At 41.5% G+C, this 20,472-nt stretch overlaps 2 protein-coding genes across 9 annotated transcripts in view; one reads left to right on the forward strand and one right to left on the reverse strand.

The window, feature by feature from the left end:
• On the reverse strand, positions 1–17,011 carry LOC131125763 (uncharacterized). 5 transcript variants are annotated; one of them, XM_058067613.1, is made up of 22 exons: positions 15,968–17,011; positions 10,765–10,978; positions 9,790–10,652; positions 9,653–9,715; positions 9,470–9,569; positions 9,176–9,273; positions 8,275–8,334; positions 8,076–8,209; positions 7,828–7,981; positions 6,501–6,640; positions 6,088–6,189; positions 5,909–6,020; positions 5,750–5,841; positions 5,326–5,504; positions 5,165–5,258; positions 4,928–5,095; positions 4,774–4,844; positions 4,614–4,703; positions 4,422–4,502; positions 3,281–3,377; positions 3,076–3,217; positions 1–2,994 (listed from the first exon to the last, which is right to left on the reverse strand). In XM_058067613.1, exons 2-22 carry the CDS (start codon positions 10,970–10,972, stop codon positions 2,776–2,778), a joined length of 3,267 nt encoding a protein of 1,088 aa, XP_057923596.1. In that variant the 5' UTR covers positions 10,973–10,978; positions 15,968–17,011; the 3' UTR covers positions 1–2,775. The 5 variants fall into 5 exon arrangements, with proteins under 5 accessions (XP_057923596.1, XP_057923594.1, XP_057923595.1 ...); XM_058067611.1 differs by having other exon boundaries at positions 9,470–9,545; positions 9,790–10,691; positions 15,968–17,010; XM_058067612.1 differs by having other exon boundaries at positions 5,356–5,504; positions 9,790–10,691; positions 15,968–17,010.
• Positions 11,978–20,472, forward strand: part of gpsm2 (G protein signaling modulator 2) — a 9,248-nt gene continuing 753 nt past the window's right edge. The window contains exons 1-15 of one of the 4 annotated variants that reach the window (XM_058067615.1): positions 11,978–12,171; positions 12,560–12,598; positions 13,683–13,926; positions 15,992–16,213; positions 16,284–16,419; positions 17,239–17,378; positions 17,454–17,577; positions 17,651–17,766; positions 17,852–18,007; positions 18,117–18,225; positions 19,207–19,336; positions 19,454–19,530; positions 19,610–19,801; positions 19,877–20,036; positions 20,179–20,363. In XM_058067615.1, coding sequence (XP_057923598.1) covers positions 13,862–13,926; positions 15,992–16,213; positions 16,284–16,419; positions 17,239–17,378; positions 17,454–17,577; positions 17,651–17,766; positions 17,852–18,007; positions 18,117–18,225; positions 19,207–19,336; positions 19,454–19,530; positions 19,610–19,801; positions 19,877–20,036; positions 20,179–20,363 — 1,812 coding nt within the window. In that variant the 5' untranslated portion in view covers positions 11,978–12,171; positions 12,560–12,598; positions 13,683–13,861. Of the gene's footprint in view, positions 12,172–12,559; positions 12,599–13,682; positions 13,927–15,165; positions 15,309–15,589; positions 15,902–15,991; positions 16,214–16,283; positions 16,420–17,238; positions 17,379–17,453; positions 17,578–17,650; positions 17,767–17,851; positions 18,008–18,116; positions 18,226–19,206; positions 19,337–19,453; positions 19,531–19,609; positions 19,802–19,876; positions 20,037–20,178; positions 20,364–20,472 lie in introns of those variants that run through there. The other 3 variants (XM_058067618.1, XM_058067616.1, XM_058067617.1) reach the window with 3 other exon arrangements.

Raw genomic sequence — 20,472 nt, forward strand, 5'->3', positions numbered from 1 at the left:
TATAATTTTACTTTCTAATTGGAAGCACTGATATTGCATGAATTTCTGTTTGGGACCTTTTGTGTAACTTCATATAGGTCAGTGCTTCTTAAATAGTGGGGCGGGCCCCCCGAGGGGTTAGGGTGAACTGTCTTTCAATGCCAATATGTACACATTTATCTTACTCAACATGCAATATGACTCTTGAATACACTTGCATGCTTCACAAATCTCCATTTTGTTGCATTTTGTTGGTCTCAGTTTCAAGTTCAGTCTGTACAGTAGTTTCTCAATAGTATTTTAAATCAAGGGTGTGAAAATATTTCTGTCCCCTTGGGGGAGCATGACAGAAAATAAGTGAGAACCACTGATATAGGGTAATATGCTATAATGAAAAAATATATACAATACACTGAAGTAGGTTAAGTTAAACTAGCATGTTATCCAGTGTACCGTAAATTCCAGTGTAATAATAATAATAACAATATAAACTGCTAATATAAAACTGGAATTTCTGGGACAAATAATGGCATATCTTATTTTATAAGCAGCACCCACTAAATTTAGAGGGAAAAAAATCAGATTTGTTCATATATAAGTCACGTGTGTCCGTGTCATAAAATGACATATTGTGGCGTAAGTCTGTGAAGACCAGGCAGCTCTTTATTTGACAGGAGCCAATCATGAGCGATGCAAAACTCACAACAAGCTTGCCAACCCATTGCAAATTGCAGGAGGTCATTATTCGATAACAGTCTGACTCACAGTGTTGTCTTACAAACAACATTAAACTCATCACACAGCAACTTAACACTCAAAAGGTACCTAGGAAATATACATTACATGTACCAAGCTGTCTCTGTCCACTAGTATAGTGATCTCCTGCACTTGCACACTCCAGTGGCAAACTTGTGCACTGAAGTAGTTCTGAAGTCAAGGAGATGTCATGAGATTACAATTTAGCCATAGCCACACCATTTTATAAGCTGGAGTGTTCAAAGCTTAAGAAAAAAAGGTGTTGAAATTATGGTATCAGTACATCAGAGTTGTTGATACAGCTTTTGTATTTGATCACATTAGATGCTGCAGTTGTTCAGCATAGTATAATATAATATTATATTCATTTGTGGCAAAGTGTCTGTATTGTAATGGACGTACATTATGTAGACTGTTATTGTCCATGAGGAGCTGATCCAATTTAACTTCATGTGTGAATAAGACACACCACTCAAAGCACAGAAGTTATCAGATGGTCCAAAACACATAGTTCTAAGAGCAAATTTTATTGGAGTTTAATTGCAAGAAATGTTTGGCATGTACTGCAGTTGCAAAGTCACGCTTCACCCAGACCAGTGTGTCTAAACTATAGTCCTGAGGCGTTGTTTGGATACGTCCCCTTACCCGATACCCCCTTAAGAACAACAGCAGAACTTGATAGCCCCGTGACAAACACACAACACATCCCATCGCATCACCAACAGACTTTGGCAAGATAGGAGCGGAACCACAAAGCAAACAAACCTAACACAAACAAAGTAAAAGGACACGTAGTGCTCACAGGCCTGCTGGAAGACGGCCATTGGAAACATAGCTAGGGGGACTGAAGTTGATATTCACTTGAATTGAAGACACAGTGGGATTTACCCGAAATGTTATATTGACTACATGACCCACTTTTTATTTGATTCATCTTTATCACTTTACCCCTGCAGCTTATTGCATGTATTCTTTCGCAAACCACTGGGAAGCATATTTATTTATTATATTACTTATTCTGCAGCCTTATACGTGGAGTTGCCATGTTCCTCCTCAATATGTAATTACGATTCGAAAATATTCGTGTTCTTTTTTGGTATTGAAATCCTTAAGCAAAGATTGATTTAAGCTGCTCGACATTGTTCTATACTATAGAACAATGTCGAGTGCATTATTGCCCACTTTTAATGCAGTTCGGCGCAGGATCGGATATATCGACAGTCCGGTTATATCGATATTTTTTCCGACTCCCGACAATATCGAGACTTTACTGTACCTAATTTTAAAAAATGTTTATATTTTATTTTACTTTATTGACCTATGTATGTGCAGATTTTAGGTTCCTTCGCAGTTTGTGCTCTGAATGCAGAAATATAAGTGAAATATCTAAACATCTGAATTATGAAATGAGCAACACCAGGGATTATACTCTTCATAAAAGTTTTTTTTTAGGTCAAATTATTTCTATTAATTAAGACATGTGAAATTGTGACTGATAGCATCTACGTATTCTATTCTTCTGTATTTCAAACAGGGAGTGAAAGTGCTCAGTATTGGCAGTTAGATTTAGATTCAATAATTATAATCCTAATAATAGCGCGCAGACCTCACAGCTAGGAGACCAGGGTTCAATTCCACCCTCGGCCATCTCTGTGTGGAGTTTGCATGTTCTCCCCGTGCATGCGTGGGTTTTCTCCGGGTACTCCGGTTTCCTCCCACATTCCAAAAACATGCTAGGTTAATTGGCGACTCCAAATTGTCCATAGGTATGAATGTGAGTGTGAATGGTTGTTTGTCTATATGTACCCTGTGATTGGCTGGCCACCAGTCCAGGGTGTACCCTGCCTCTCGCCCAAAGACAGCTGGGATAGGCTCCAGCACCCCCTGCGACCCTCGTGAGGAAAAGCAGTAGAAAATGAATGAATGAATAATCCTAATAATGAAATAAGATATAGTATGCACTGCCTAGGGATAGGCTCCAGCATGCCCCCGCGACCCCAACAAAGACAAGCGGTATATAAAATGAATGAATATTATGCACTAGCTAAAGAAATAGTCTCCGGTGGTCCTATGTGTTCTCTGTATGAAGTGATGTGTTGTGTCCTGCCTCCTACTGACTGAATGCTGTGCACTCTCCTGCGGCATCAGCTGAGCTTTGACCAGGTCGCCTGTCAGTCTCTTCACCATGCGGTCGGTTTTCCTCTTCATGTCGCGGGCTGCCTCGAGAGCCTGGTCTAGAGGCCTGTTCATCTTCTCTTCCTTTAAACAAAAAGAAAGGATGATGATATTTTAGATGGTGACAAAGTCATGATAATACGAGCAGTGATGAGGAAATATCACCTTGCTTCCTGTCCGGAATGCTGATGCAGGGGACAGTGTCTGCTGAAAGTACACATTGCTGGGTAGGAGTGCTGTGTCCGACTGGGTGGAATGTTTCCGGGGATGGGCCACGGAATGAACAGGTAGTTCCCTCACTTTGTAGCTGAATATAACAGGAATGTCATAATGAAATCTTCTTTGTCGTGATGATATTGTTGTGACTCACCTTGCAGGTAGACTGCAGGAGGAGGCATAGCCCACCTGTAGAAGGGGTCTCTGGGTGGATGAAGGCAATGGGCCAGACCATCTTTCTATGGAGGCCTCTGGTGCAGAAACAATGTGGCATGTGCATGGTAATACACTCCATGCAATTTATGTCATATCAAATACTCTTTAGTGATAAGTAAGGAAATTAAGGAAGCCTGTTTTGGCCAAAGAATGAAAAAAAAAATCCAATGTTAAGTAATAATTATGGGATAAAGTTGTAATTATGAGATAAAAAGTTGAAATTACAAGATAATCGTCATAATTATGAGATAGCAAAGTAAAAATAATGAGATACAAACTGCATATGTGTGCTTTCTTCACTGGAACCTTCGTCACATGGCACATGCACAGTTTATATCTCATCATGATAACTTTGTAATCTCATAATTATGAATTTTTAGCTCATAATTTACACACGTTTATTATCTAAAATGTTTTTTTTTTACAATTATAGTTTTTTTGTTTTAAGAACCTGTTTTTTGTACTTTTATGTTTAATTATCAAATGCAGTGCAACAAAGAGCACAGATGACATCATGGTGGTGTTCTTCAGGCTACAAACGAGCTATTTTGCCAATCAATTCCACATAATTGACACTATTCACTAATATAATTGATTGATTGAATATGCCTGTGTCCAATACCCATCCATCATTTTCTATGCTACTTATCTTCATTAGGGTTGCGGGTATGCTGGAGCCTATCCCAGCTGACTTTGGGTGAGAGGCGGGGTACACCCTGGACTGGTGGCCAGCCAATCACAGGGCACATATAGACAAACAACCATTCACACTCACATTCATACCTATGGATAATTTGGAGTCACCAATTAACCTAGCATGTTTTTGGAATGTGGGAGGAAACAGGAGTACCCGGAGAAAACCCACGCATGCACGGGGCATGCCGCCCCACTTCCATAATCCTCAGGATTAAATTTTTAAAAGTTTCAAATGACTCTCATCAGCAATGGTGAGCTTTGAGGGGCCTTGCTTATGCAACTTAACAATCCAATATCTACCCACTATATTAAAAACTCAGTTTGACATGCTGTATCAAAGACACATAAACGGTCATAAAGGCGGTTATAATATTGTCACTTACTCTGCATCCTCTGTTTGGAATTATTGTGTCTTTTTTCCTTCAAACAAGAGTTTGTGGGTCCAGGCGTGATTCCATCTGATACTTGAGGAGTAGAACAGACAATGCAAATCATATACAAGTATATTATGTTATCTACTCTATGCGCTAAAACTAACTAACCACCATTGGCTTTCAACTTTTCCTGAAACAGACCTGAAATTGAATTGACTCTGTCGCCTCCCACAGGCCTACTGTGGCAGTGCAGCATCATCTGAGAGCAGGACGTGTCACCACTGTCTGTCCCTGGGGAAACCACGATCTAAGTACTGTATATACAGACATTTTTTTTTAATGTGCTGAAATGCTGGGGAACCTTTGCTCTTGCTTGGGTCCATATCTGTTGAAATCCAGTCGTCTAGTCTTAACCGACTGGTTTGCCGCTGCCTGCCAAAGGTTATAATAATACTGTATCATTTACTAATATAGGCTATGTTTATTAAGGTAAATGGGTCTGCTAGTCTACCTACCTGGTTGGCTTGTGGTGGATCCTTGGTTTATTATTGGACCTACGCTCTTGCCTGTATTTGGAGGCAAGGTAGTCCATCTTCTGCACCAGTTGAGGAAGTTGGACCAGGCCTTCTTCTAGATCCTTCTTCAGCTTTGATACTTCTGCTTGCAAAGCTTGGATAGCCTCACTGGACACACATAGCATGCATGTTTACTGAAAAAAAGATACATTTTAATGGGTGTGAGGTCTCACTCACCTATTGCAAGTGCACATGTGGCGTTCTTTATGTTCTCCATCCATGGCAGTTCTCAGGATGGGTTCAGAGGTGAAGTAATTGCTTGCAACAGGGCCTGTTGAGGTCACAGAGGAAGAAAATGTATACATTTATGCTGACTACAATGATGAGAATGAACTCACCTTGCAGCTTGACTGAGTCTTTAGTGGTACCTTGCACCCACAGATCCGCTACAGTAGCTTGGACTGGTGAACTGCCGCTGGTCCGCTGCCAGCTGTTCACGTCTGATGGATGGATGGTTGTCTGCAGGTTGAAGGAGGAGCCTTCACTGTCTGAGGTACTTAGTCCATCACTGTGCACTCTGCAAAAGGGCTTTCAAGGAGTTAGGGACATTGTTGTGGCATTTGGATCAATTACATTCATGGATTAATCAATTTGAGGCATTTTCTTGACATTTGTCAAGAAAATACACATTGGGGTGCATGTTTTGATAAATTCCCCCCCTTTGTGTGCAGCCGTTCAGGTGTAAGAGCATCAATGCACACAAACCAATACATACAGTCGTGTAAGAAAAGGACATTTTCTAACATCCTGGTGGCTTTGTACCTTTCTGTAGGAGGACTAGGCTGAAATGTTCCGCTGGATTGATTCAAGTAGGAGCTCCCAAAACCACTGTCTGTCTCTCTACAAACAACCCCCTACAAAGAAAACAGTAAATGTTTACTTTAAGGGGTCAAAAACATGCAAACAAACATGATAGAATACCTGTGATAGTGATGGTGAGCATGCATCAGAGGAGGAGACCTCCACCACCAGACTAACGCCATCCACAAGGTCACATTCTGATTTTGGGTTCAGACCAGCATCCTGTGTACCACTACATTAAGAATGTTTGCAGCTTTAATAAGACTAATTAACTAACATTCATCCATAATGACACTGACCTTCCTGGTGTCCATTGCTGACTGCCACCTTTCCCCTTTGACAAGTCCGCTTCTCCTTCTTCTTCATCTTCTGGGTGTCCCTCCACAAAGTCAATAGAAAGCCTGCACACAATTCCAAAAACACTCTTTGACTGGGCACAATGGAACTGAACACCAACACGGTACCTGAAACACAATCCGCCTGCAGGAAGCTTGAGAACATGCTAATTGTATGAGCACACCCACAAACAATTACCACTCAGAAGATGAATGCAGACTGTTGACATCCCTGTCTTCTGTTTACACAAGGGATGCACATAATAGTAAATATGTTGATTATGTGTGTGGAATTTATACTTAATAACTTTATTCATCTTGATGCAATGGAAGTACAACAGAGGCAAATGATTTATGTCAATACTTTATGTCCTCACCTATTGCTGCTCTTTGTTAAGTCATCACTTAGGATCTCGCTCTTTTCTTCAAATAATCCATCATCTCCACTGGCCTCTTTTTTGGCCTCAGTCTTTGTCTCCATTTTCAAACAGTCAGTGGTCAAACCTACACTTGACCCCTGAAACATGAGACACAGTCAAAGTTAGAGCTGTTTTTCCACACAGCTCTCTATCTCAAGTGCATATAAAAATAACATTTTGCAACATTTTCTGGGTCTACCCCCAGCAACATTCAATGTAAATGTTTCATGTGCTTTTATTTTTAAAATCAAATCAACTTTATTTTTTAGAGCACTTTCCTGCAGAAACATGCAACACAAAGTGCTTTACAGAATTATTAACAAATACCACAATTAAAAAGAAAAACAATTACAAAGAAAGCCCCTCCCTCCCACCCTCCATACTAGACACACACACACACACACAATCACACTCAGTAAGGAGACATGGCATGGCACTAAAGATCAAGGAAACGCCACATTTGGGGCCGTCCACACTGGGATTTTTAAAAGTATTGCATCTGATTTGGGGGACTCTCAAAAACATCATTATAGTTTTAAATGCATTAAACTTTTCTAAATGCATATAAATGATGAATGAAAGGGATCAATGAACATTTAAGTTTACATTTACCCTCACTGAAGACGTGACTGTTCCCAAAGAATTCAGTTGTGGTTCTCACCTTTATCAAAATGCTGACACTTGCAACTTCTTTTTGGCTCCATGTTGGGTTATTGAGGTGAGAAACACTTGAATTCAATAAATAACTCATGGCAAAACAGGAAGGTGGTGTTGACCTCGCTGCCACATCGTGTCTTTGGGAACAGTCATGTCTTCAATGAAGGTTTATCCCTTTCAGGCATCAGTGAGATGTATTTATATGCATTTTAAATTGATTTCGGCATGTCAAACTATAATTGTAAAACCACACAAATGTATTTGGATTTCTTTTTTAGCTTTCTCTACTGATTCAGTTAACGTCTGTTTCAGTAAGAGTTAGACTTTAATGACACTAATCAAGGTTCCACTTTATATTTAAATAATTTATAATAATATTCCATATGTTGTTTTCATTGAAATAATAGTGTATATGAAAAAAAAATTATGGAATCATAACAAAAACAATAGAACAACGCATACCCCTGCAGTCACAAACGCCCCCAAAAAAAACCCACCAGCACTGTTTCATTCCTCTCTAAACAAAAAAAATAATATTCTGAAACAAATGTGCTTGTATTTTTTCTTACGGTTCATTCCTTTCAATGCAAAATCCGACTAAATGTAATCAGAACTCAGAGTATGTTACCTCATGTGATGATAGCGGCGTGGCTTTCATGGTTATGGTTTTTGGAGTAGATGATAAAAGAGGAGGGATGATCTGCTCGCACATATTTTTGTCAATCATTTCCTTTATGTCTTCGAGGTGCATTCCCACCCTGAATATATCTCCCTCCACCAGCCTGCACACATGCAAATAAGCAAACATACCTGTACATACATACTGCTGTGCTGTATGTGCACAAATACAACCTAATCAATTGACTCCCTTTCAACCTGTTTGGGTCGAATGTTCCAATATTTCTGCTCAGGCCCAGATAATTCTGCATTTCTAGAGCTCTGTGCTCTTCCTTCTTGCTCATGTATTTTCTTTCCAACTGGTCCTGGGCTTCCATCAAGATCCTGAACATCTAAATGAAGACCAGCGTTACATAAGTGCAGGCACAGACAGACTCAGATATGAATGGTTGCTCACCGTTTGCTGCTCTTCTCTGCTAACCGACCTGTTGCTTACTCTCTGCTTAAAGTCATGCACCTGCATAAAAGATGTTGCTGTGAGTACTGAAAATGATTGGGAGTGCGAGTTCTCTTTGACCGAGTGGTAATTTATTAACAAATATATTAACTACAGTACATGAATGCCTATTCTGATTTTTCAGTGTGAAACCTTTTTGGCCTATAGCTTGTTTTTTTATTGGCACATGGCATATTTAAAAATATATAATGTATTCATTATTAATTATTTTTAGCAAAAAGTGCATCAAAGTGGCCCTCACATTCTTTCTTTCCTATGTGTATAGCTATTTCCAGATTTTTGTTTTGTTTTGTAGAATTGTATTTATTGGAGAATAACCTAATTTCTTAAATAATTAAAAAGAAAAGCTGAAGTCAGAAAAGCTCAATATTTTTATGTTTTTATTCTATTGTTTTATTTTATTGTTTTTTTTAATTTTATTTTATTTGTATATGTTTTGTTTTATTTACTTCCAGGAATGACCTTTCTAGTACCAAACGGTGATTATGGCAAACCTTTACACTCATTATATTAACACAACACAGTAGCAACAGAACCAATGTTGTAATAATGGTAGGGGCAAACTGCTCAGTCAGCATTTATACTGCTGATGCAATCATTGTAAACAACAGTGCGGCTAGTTTACACGTTGCACCAACAGCTGATTAGAGTGACCAATATTTTAAAGCGTATGGAGAGGTAGATAAAGCAGCATCTTGCAGATATTGTCTGTTTAAGGCCAATGTTTTTTTGACCTGTCGGTTATTTGCTTTTGTAGACCACACAACACTCTGTGGTTAATGGAATTAGCTGGAGCATTTGTGGTATTTGCTTTGTTTTCGTTGATTAAGCTTAAACTTACCGTCTGCATGAACTGGCTGATGACATCTCTCAGCTCAGCTGCCATTTTTTCAGCATCACTGACCTCTTCTTGATCAGACGTGATCAACTGATTTTCAACTGTTTTATGAAACATATGGAAATGATATTTTGTATTTAAGATGGTCGGCTTGTCCAGTGACTCTCGTGTAACTTAAGCACCCAAAAGAAAAGAAGATGTTTGTGTAACCAGAAGCGAGTCATCTGATCCCATTTGTCTACATGGAAACAAGCAGCATTTCCCAGGTTTAATATCAGATGTCATACTGTAACATACCCAGTGTTGGAATGTGAGGAGCCAGTGGTCCAACATGGCTTCCCTCACTTGCATTTCCTGGATCACCTTCATAGCTCTTGATGTAAAAGTCAGAAGAGGGCTGCAAATACAGCATCATTGTCATATAGCAAAACTTATTTTAATCACAAAGATGTGGGTGTCCTTTACTACAAGTTTACGTACATTGATCCCCAGCCTCATATTCTCAGTGTCTGTGTATTTGGCCAGTAATTTATCATATTCAGCCTAAAGAGAACACAAAAACATTAGTCATACAGTACAAGGAAGATGGTAGACGAAGTAGCGGAGATGCATTGTACCTGCAGGTGATGCACCATTGCAGGACCAGTCTGCTGATGTATGTGTTGAGGAGTCTCTGAAGGCTGGCCTGAATCCTCCAGAACTCTGCTGATCACCTCTAACATCACTGGAGAGGACTGGCTTCTAATCATAGAGCTGGGAACTTGAGGAACAGGCCTGGCCGGACCACTTGAGTGACCCTTTGGGATTTTCACCTTGGCAGCTACCTTGGAGAAGTCAGGGAGTGGGTAATGAACTTGACCTTGGCCGTACTTTAGGTCACCAAAAGATCTGTGCAAATGTGGGACTTTGCACTCAGGATTAGTGTTGTCAGGATTAGTCTCCTCTAGATGGACACTTTTTGATGAACTCTTCTCTCGCTCAGAGATACTGCTCAGCGCTGTAGTATTGTTGTAAGTTGATGCACTCCAGAGAACGTCATCTACACTCTCCAGCAGGGACACTTCCGGCAGGGTCTCTGCTTCAATCGGCCTTCCTGTCTGTAGCGACTCCTCCCTGGTGAGATGTCGCAGCAGCTGGTTAACATCAGCTGGAGGACAAATGAATGACGGGATGACCTCATTGTGCTTTCTGGCATCCTCTTGCGATAAAGTTGCTTGTTTTTCCACATTTTCAGCCGAATGTAAACCGCTTGCACTTTGTTCTCCATCAGATGTCACGTTACTCTTAGAAGCAACCATGTGGGTGAAGTAAAGGCTGCCAAGATCGCCGTCATAAGGAAGGTCCTCCTGATCCTCATCGCTGGTGTTCTGCTCAGGGTTTTCATACTCTTGGTGCAGGGTCTCCTCATCTTGCATGAGGTGTCTTTGCAAGATGCCACTCTTGTGTGATTCGAGCTTCTCACAACTGACAACACCGGAACCTGAGGGGGTATCATCCACTCCTGATAGCTCATCACTTTCTGCAAACAACCAAATTAGCAATTATCTCATCATTCACTCTTGCTGTGTTTCTTATTTTTCTTTGAGACTCACCCTTGAGATGAACACTGGCTTCTGACCCTTCAGACTCCACCTTCAAGAAATTGAAGGCTAAGGAAGAAGGCTGCAGATCACTGAGGCGGAGGCTTTCATCTTCGCTGAGGTCCACCACGATGCTCTGCTGGATGCACTTTTCCCACAATACAGTGGTCTTATGCTCTCTCTGGATGCCGTCATCAGAATCCTCTGGTTCTACCTCCATGACTCACTGACAGTACAAAGAAGTTTAACATACCTTTAACATATCCTGTGTGTCACAAAATAAGTTAATAACCACTTTACCACACATGACTCTACACCACTATATAAGTAAGTACTTTAAGGATATTTGTGCTCGTGAATTGTAACTACAGCACTGTATTTATATGTAACAATGCAGTTGATTTTACAATGTTAAGATAAAGATGTCAGTAACTGTGCCACATAAATAACTGATACAAAGATTTGAAAAGGTAAAACAAGGAGAAACGTAAATCTAACAAAACAATAATTGCAAATAAATGAACGTAATTAAGCCTTGCAAGCTACATTAACGGGAAGTCGTGAACATGCCGCTTATCTAGTATCCAGTATACTTACATAATACACAGATCTTCCAGGGGTGCCACAATTTTTTAAAGTTTCAAAATATTCCTGGTTGCGACCACGCGTCACCTCTCCAGCGAGTAAGTACAAGTACAGAACTTCTCTCCCTTCCTGTCTTGACATATGCTTTCTTGAACAGGTTGTGTTTCTGCGCTGTCATTAATATTGTACAACGTGGTAGTGTTGTCCATCTGGATCCAGGCAGCCTGCATTGAGGCGTCCGGTTGCTTAGTAACGATAGAGGAAGTGACAATGCATTGCAAAAATTTTTTGGGACTTTTATCTATAATTATATATGTATTTAAATATAATCGTGTACAATAATTAATATTATAATTTATTATAGTCTATGATTCTCACTTTATTATAACAAATGATTTCAAACTTAAGAAACACAACAAACACAGCAGCCTTAGAATTCCCTCTACAGACATAATAGGCTTAATTCAAAATTACGCAATTAATTTATCATGTTTCAAATATAGATTGCGCCGCGTGACCTTTACTACAATATCATTACTTCGTACTATTCAAATATTCTTGTGGACCAATGGCTGCAGTCCTGGGCGTGGCTGTCTTTGAATTCCGCCCTCTGATTGGCTGCTTGGACAAAAACACACAACACTACGATAGAGTGAAGCAAGCCTTTCTTTTAACCCACTCGCCGAAGTTCTACCAAACGTAACCAACTATGGCTATCAATTAGTCTTTCATAACTTTTTAAAAACTTTCATTACAGCGGGATGGAGTTTATTATTATAATAATGTGATATAAGAGAAAGAGAACACACTTTGGTTCGAACTGGATCGACTCACGTAAGTTTTCGGCTCATAAGCTAATGTGGCATCATAAACCAGCGTTGACATTGTAATAGACATGACATTCATTCAGATTGATTCATTGTGTCTTTGTTCATTTGTACAATAATACTACTAGTAAAGGTTATTTTCACGATTGGTGACGTTTTGCGTTTAATTGTGACGTTATGGAAGTCTTCCAGAATGCTTGGAATAGTTGTGATAGCGCTCTTATGTTTACAGAGCATTATTACACAGTGCTGTGATCATGAGATGTACAAGGTTGTTTCATCAAATACGATGTGTACTATAAGGGGTACTAATTAATCAAGCTTGTTGTCTGAATAAATATGGAGCAAAGACAGAAATATAACATTAGTCATGGTTCCACTTGTCTTCCATGTAGGCTTACCAGATTCCCTGCTCCAGTGTGCAAGAATTACAGGTCAGTATGCCATGATTTCATTTTTTCCCCCATTCATTCATTTTCTTTGCCGCTTGTCTATAGCAGGGACGCAAAGGTTAATGTTTTAAATGTTGAAATCTTTAATTTGTGCTTTGGATTTGGGTTTTGCTGTACGCGGCCGTAACTAACTTGAGCTTGGAGTATCAGGTCAACATACACTTACTAGACACTATATTTGGTACACAATATAATGAGCTCCACTGCTGTATCAGCAAGAAAGTTTTGGCTGCCACGGGAATCAATGTTGATATGGTGCTGCTCTGCATGAGCTGTTTCGGTGTAATATTTGACCCCCATCTTATTATTATTTTATCTAACATTGTGTAGTGTGCTTGTCTTTACTGTAACATTACCCAAAGCCAGTCATGTCTACAAACAGCAGCTTTGAATACAAGTCAGTCAGCAACACACCCATTTGGCATAGAATGGTGAAAAAGGTGTACACTGGCACTCCTCAAACTGTTTGAATGAGGCTGTTATTATTCTGGCCAAACTGATGTATGTGAAAGTACATTAAGCAATACTCCCTTCATTCTCGCTGTTTTAGGTTTTACTAGTAGACTTCTGAATGTACAGTGGAATTCTTTTTGATTGTTTACAATCACTTCCATGATGTAATGTGGTCATGATTGTATTTGGCCTGACACAATTCCATGCATGAATAATGCTTTAAAAAAATCACATGTATGTCATGTATCTGTAGTATGTGCTGTTCTTAATGATCTATAAGGGGCTGGCAGGTTCCATTCAGGGGTGCATGTTGGTGTGACTTGTATGTATGTTTGACCTCATGGAGAAATTGGGTTTATTTTTAGGTGGTACACACGTGCTACCCCCCCTCTCCTTTTGGAACAGTCTGGACTTTTTACGTCACCGGCTCTCCTTGTAGCTTGCAACACTAGAGCTCATCTCCTCGCCTTTGACTGACAGCTGGGCCATGCTATCCCCCATCCTCTTTCGTCCCGCCTCACTCTGCTCCTGCTTGCCGCTGTTTAGTGTGTTGCCATGGCACCCCATGGCCAGAAAGAGGCTTCACACACAGCATCTTGTATTCTCTCTACAGAGGGACACCGAGTGGGAGACTGAGGGGCAAAACGCACAAAAGCAGCCCAGTGGAATCTCACTGGCCTCTTCTTCAGCAGACTTTCTCACCTTTTTATTTGTCTGCGATTGCGTTATTTTTCCAACGCAACCATTTTTTCAGGAACTAGATTGGGATTTTCCCTCATATTATGCACGTCAATGGATACCAGTGGCTCAATGATTAGCACACAAGCTGAGGATCAGTCCTTCCATGTTCGCTACAGGTAGGGGCCTCTCCAGTCTCAAGTAAAAATACTTGTAGGAAGCAAAAAGAATGGCAATTATCAAGTAAACTATTTAAAGAAAGAGATTGGGCGGGAATTATTTTTATGCTAGAAGACGTCCTGCCTGCTAAGGGAACATCTATAGACCTATAATATTCATTCATTCATTTTCTACCGCTTATCCTCACGAGGGTCGCGGGGTATGCTGGAGCCTATCCCAGCTGACCTCGGGCAAGAGGTGGGGTACACCCTGGACTGGTCGCCAGCCAATCACAGGGCACAGAAAAATAAGATTCACACTCACATTCATACCTATGGACAATTAGGAGTCGCCAATTAACCTAGCGTGTTTTTGGAATGTGGGAGGAAACCGGAGTACCCGGAGAAAACCCACACAGAGATGCCCAATTGAGATTCGAACCCAGGTCTTCCTGATCTCCTGACTGTGTGTCCTACATGCTAAGAACTGCCATTGGCTGGCAAACAGTCCAGGGTGTACCCCACGTCTCGCCCAAAGACAGCATACCAGTGATCCTAGTGAGAATAAGCGGCATAGAAAATAAATGGATGGATGGACAATGGAGACACTTTTTTGACGTGAAAATAGTCTCCGATCCTTGCATTGTATATAAGTTAAAGACAATATTAGGTTAAAACGACAATGTTTTACCAAATGGTTTACAAAGAACAAGGTGACCCATAGAGTTGGAACTACACTGTTATTGTGCTTTTAGAAAACTCTTTTAGTTCTTTTGTTTTCCAGTAAGTTTTATGACTTGAGTCAAGAGGGAATTTTCTCAGAAGACGCCACCAGCGCCATCTCTGTTTACCTACCTATGTCAAAGCTCCAGCTGCCTTCAATATTTAACAAGCCCTGAAATATTCATCGCTCGCTTGCTTTGTGTGTGTCCAAAGAGATTTGGATGGTGGGGGACACGGTGGAGTCAGGATGGTCATTAATTTCCAATTAATTGATTGCATTAAAACTGCTGCATCTGCCTGACGTAAAAAGTTACTTAAGTCAGCACTCGCCCAATCTGTAATCTGTTGTACTCCTGCCGCTGTAATCTCAGGTGACCAGGTCAGAGGAGAGTGCTTGAGAGAAAGCTCAGGATGAGCCAAGAAAACGCCGACTAGGCTGTTTCCTTTGCCCCACTTGCATTTAGGCTTAACATGGTGACTGTTTCCCACGCGTGTCTCCTTCAGGGTTTTCCAGGTCTTTAATAACTCTGACGTCAGAATACGAGAGCAAAGGTTGCCTGTTTAGGATTTTTGAGTAGCTCTGAGGTCACCTCTCCCACAGCTTGGATGCTCTCGTAGTGGAAACCTCAGTAGATGCTTCCCACCATTTGCTGTTGTTGTAAGTCAAGAAAACGCTGCAGGTAGGCTGGTATTCATCACATCTACTGGACTGAATCATCAATGTGTGCAAGTTAGAGCCTTGCTACTGTGTTTTAAGTGACCATGTGAGGACGTCAGGTTGTGTGTGTTTCACTCACGTTTCCAAGTTACTGTGTGCAATAGGGGAAACTGGAAAAATGTCTTTGCAACACTAGAGTGACTTTCCTGAAGAACAATTCAGCTTTGCATGAATGCACCGCCTAATCTGATGTTAATCCATGTGCAGATAAGACTGCAGCCATTGTTTGACACTCCCTTTAGGTGGCCTTGAAGTGTTTATCACATGTGTGACTGTGAGGCGTGGTTAGTCTGCTCCGCTCTCATTATGATCACATCTTTGTGATACAACAGTCCAAATCATCAGTTTGGATCTTTTAATACTCCGATTGCGCAACGTACACAGTTTTACTGTAAAAGCAACTTTGTGAGTCAAAGCCAAAAGGATGTGAGATCTACAATAACAAACAAATCGGCAGCTCACATCCATTGTTCCCTTTAGGTGGAAGGAAGCAGTGAAACAACATCCTCTACTGCAAGCTTTCACTATGAAATACTTGTTCACTCACTCTCACAAGTATTTTGCGACTGTGACAGCACTTTGCAGCCTTTATCCACTAAATTGAAGCAGTCAAAACTGTACCTTTTTATCTTCTGTGCACTACAGGATGGAGGTGTCCTGCCTGGAGCTGGCACTGGAAGGCGAGCGACTCTGCAAGGTGGGCGACTACAGAGCGGGTGTCTCCTTCTTTGAAGCAGCCATCCAGGTGGGCACGGAAGACTTGCAGGTGCTCAGCGCCATATACAGCCAGCTGGGAAACGCCTACTTCCACCTGCACGACTACGCCAAGGCGCTGGAGTTCCACCGGCATGACCTCACCTTAACCAGGTTGTTCACCGACGCCATCCGAATCCATCTTCTTTAGATCCAGATATGGTCTCAACATGTTGTTTTGTAGGACCATTGGTGATCTGCTGGGAGAAGCCAAAGCCAGCGGGAACCTTGGGAACACGCTCAAGGTGCTGGGGAGGTTTGATGAGGCTGTGGTGTGCTGTCAGAGGCACTTGGACATTACGAGGGACATCAACGACAAGGTATTCCTGACAATAATACGTTTATTTTACATGTAAAGTGTAAATTTGTTTACACCAAGTTTATGGCGTCATTACTATTATTTTCTATTTATATTCTATTTGACGTATTACTAAATTGTCACACTTTTCAACACACAATGGATATACCACACCATTATACATGGACTTAGAATTAGCAAAAGTAGCTCAAGACGTCTAACAGCCAAACTGATAGCCGGTTACATTGATAGATGGATAGTACTAGTGGCTTACCGAACGTATCTTCTCTCAGTGAAGGATGTCGCTTTAAATGTGCAATTGACGATTTAGTAGAGTATGGCCTTGTAAGTAGTCTAGAAATGTTTCAACGTTACCAACAAAAACCAAGTAAGCCTTGCTGTGTTAATCATGCTAGTCTTCACTCGCAACTCCGTACACCAAAAAACTTCCTGTTTGTATTCTAGCGCCCTCCGCTGACCAATAAGAGAAGAGTGCTATTGTCACGTGACTTTTTGTGACGCATTTAGGTTCACTGGGATACAACGGTGACAAACCATATATTTTGTAGTTAGCGTTCTGTTTGCTATTACATGCTTTTACCTTTTACCCTGCTACGTGTGTATTGTATGCTCTTGTTCATAAATATGTAGTAGTGACAATAATAATAACAGTATCACAAGCAAGTACATCAAGGTAAGATACACCATACAAAAACAGTATAAAGCCATGTATCTTTAAATAGAAAATCTAAAGTTGGTATTTGATCAGTGAATTAAATGTAAACAGCACATGTAGTTTGAGTTAAATGATTAGAATAACTGTTTACTTTGTGTGTGTTAGGTCGGTCAGGCGCGAGCACTCTACAACTTTGGGAACGTGTACCATGCTAAAGGGAAAAGTATTTGTTGGAGTGGAGCTGAGCCAGGTGACTTCCCAGAAGACGTGATGATGGCACTGAGAAAGGCATCTGAATATTACGAGTATGTCACCATATCTGTGTATTCTCACACATGCATCGTCCAGCTAGTCATTTTTAATTATGCTTTCAATTTCAGAGCCAACTTGGTGCTCGTGAAGGAGCTTGGCGATCGAGCCGCTCAGGGTCGAACTTGCGGCAACCTCGGCAACACTCACTACTTGCTGGGGAACTTTCGGAAAGCCGTGGCGTCTCATGAGCAGGTGAGAGTCGGAGTACGGCGCAAATCACACAAATCTTCGTGTGTGAGCCTCATCGCAATGATTCTATCTGCAGCGTCTGCTCATTGCCAAGGAGTTTGGCGACCGCTCTGCAGAAAGACGTGCTTACTGCAACCTGGGCAACGCTTACATCTTTTTAGGGGAGTTTGAAGTCGCAGCAGAGCATTACAAGTAAGCCTAGTCGTGACTACTGATGGGCTGATAAGCCTCGCTCTATGTTGCATTTAAATGTCCTTCTCTCCTCCACGTGGGTTAGGAGGACATTGCAGCTGGCAAGGCAGTTAAAAGATCGTGCAGTGGAGGCTCAAGCTTGCTACAGTCTGGGCAACACATACACTCTTCTGCAGGACTATGAGAGAGCAATCGACTATCACCTTAAACACCTCATCATAGCACAGGACCTGAATGATCGGTACACACACACACACACACACACACACACACACACACTCTCCACATCGAAATCATAATTTGCTTTGAGTGCGTTTAAATGTCGTGTGTGTGTGTGTGTGTGTGTGTAGGATTGGGGAAGGGCGCGCCTGTTGGAGTCTTGGAAATGCTCACACTGCTCTGGGCAACCATGACCAGGCCATGCACTTTGCTGAGAAACACCTGGAGATCTGCAAAGAGGTAACATCGATCTTATTTATCTCCATAAATACATCTTGTATAAAATATAATGCAGGGCAGTTGCAAACTACCACCACAATTATTAAGATATTGTTATATTAAGTCCTCTGTGACAGTGTCGGTTTGCCCCCTCCCTGATTTCTTTTTTTTGCATTTATTGGATGTTTATTGGATGTTGGGGCGGCACGGCGGTCTAGTGGTTAGCACACAGACCTCACAGCTGGGAGACCAGGGTTCAATTCCACCCTCGGCCATCTCTGTGTGGAGTTTGCATGTTCTCCCCGTGCATGCGTGGGTTTTCTCCGGGTACTCCGGTTTCCTCCCACATTCCAAAAACATGCTAGGTTAATTGGCGACTCCAAATTGTCCATAGGTATGAATGTGAGTTTGAATGGTTGTTTGTCTATATGTACCCTGTGATTGGCTGGCGACCAGTCCAGGGTGTACCCCGCCTCATGCCCGAAGACAGCCGTCTCATGAGGAAAAGAAGGTAGAAAATGAATGAATGAATGGATGTTGTTGTGGGGTCTTTTGTGACCTTTTGGATGAGTCGTCACTGCGCTCTTAGGGTCATTTTGGTTGGCCGGCCACTCCTGGAAAGGTTCACTATTGTTCCATGTTTTTGCCATTTGTAGATAATGGCTCTCACTGTGGTTTGCTGGAGTCCCAAAGCTTTATAAATGGCAGAATAACCTTTTCCATAGTGATAGATGATGATGATGTTGTTTGAACAGGGGGCCATCACTCTTTTACACAGGATTTTTTTCTCCCTTAATAACAAAAGGTTCCATTGAAAAACTCCATATTGTGTTGAGTTGTGTTATTCACTAATATTTAAATAAAAAAATAATTTTAAAATCAGGAAGGGGTCAAACACTTTCACACCACCGTAGTAAAACATAAGATATGACTTATATATATATATATTAGATCATAGTCCGTAATTCATCAGCTTTGACATTGTGTGCCTCATTCTTCCAGACTGGAGACAGGAGCGGCGAACTGACGGCTCGTATGAACGTGTCGGACCTGCAGACAGTGTTGGGTCTGAGCTATAGCACTAATAACTCCACCTTGTCAGAGAATAAAGACATGGACTATAAAATACAAGGTACTCTACCAGGAATGAGGTACTTTCTCATTCAATAGCATGAGGAAGTGTGTATTTTAATACAAATATTAAAGAGCAGCCATCATAATTGTGCATGTGTGTGTTTGTATATTATAGGGGCAAGGCCCAGGATGAGCAGGAGACACAGCATGGAGAACCTGGAGCTGATGAAGCTCACGCCAGACAAGCTCAATGTATGCTTCATTATCTTTAAGCCGCTTTTCTTATAGTTAGTTATTCCTGCAATGACGAGTGAATATGTGTGCACTGAAGGTTCAGAAGTGGAACAGTGACATCCTGACCAAACAAACCAGCAAACCCACCCTCACCAAGAGCTCCTCTAAGTTGTTTTTCGTCACTCGTCTGCGTGGAAAGAAGTTCAAGACAAGCGGCTCCAGTAAAGTCCTCCAGGACACCAGTAACACATTGGACACCAGTCAGACGTCCACACATGGACCACACAAGGTGGCACACCTGACATCTTCTACACTCATACCGTCACTCCTACCACATCTAATTGCTTGTTCGTTTGCTACATAGCGATCGAGTCCTGACATGCTAGGAGATGAGGGCTTCTTTGATCTGCTCAGCCGTTTCCAGAGCAACCGCATGGATGACCAGCGCTGCTCCATACGAGAGAAAGGCAGCAGGTTATCGCTTAATGGAGGACCAGAGTCTCCACCAAGGGCCATCAGGAAATGTGAGTCCTGGAGCACTTACTATATGAGCGCTGAGGCATGTGAGACACCTCAAGTCCACTTTGTTTTTTCGGTCTGAATGAATGTTCAGACAGGAGTGCAGGCCAGCTATATTCTTACCTTTTAAAAATTGCTCCCCTGCAGCTGTGTCCGAGTCCACCAACGTGTCAGGCGTCCAAGGCCAGCGGTTAGAGGATTCCTCAGCTGCAGGCGGAAGCCTCCCGGGCCTCAGACTCAACCAAAACCAGGCAGTTCTCAGCCACCTGATGGCCAACGCCGACAACACAGAGCCTGATGAAGACTTCTTTGACATGCTGGTCAAGTGTCAGGTGGGAAAAGTCCTTCTACAGATGTAGATTACCACCACCTGTGTGAAAGAATAATACATTCTTGTCATTGTGAAGTGCTATGGAAAATAAATTTATTTATGATTTATTA

The sequence above is a fragment of the Doryrhamphus excisus genome, chromosome 3 (genome assembly GCF_030265055.1).
Source record: "Doryrhamphus excisus isolate RoL2022-K1 chromosome 3, RoL_Dexc_1.0, whole genome shotgun sequence".
Classification (NCBI taxonomy): domain Eukaryota; kingdom Metazoa; phylum Chordata; class Actinopteri; order Syngnathiformes; family Syngnathidae; genus Doryrhamphus; species Doryrhamphus excisus.

What these genes read in the sequence shown, in the direction of transcription:
- LOC131125763 (XM_058067607.1), bottom strand. Translation starts at nt 10,972, where the DNA reads ATGGAGGTAGAACCAGAGGATTCTGATGACGGCATCCAGAGAGAGCAT. An exon ending in CAATGGTGCATCACCTGCAG is followed by an intron (nt 9,716 to 9,789) that starts GTACAATGCATC and finishes TGTTCTCTTTAG; the next exon opens with GCTGAATATGATAAATTACT. An exon ending in CAGAGTCAATTCAATTTCAG is followed by an intron (nt 4,503 to 4,613) that starts GTCTGTTTCAGG and finishes CTACTCCTCAAG; the next exon opens with TATCAGATGGAATCACGCCT.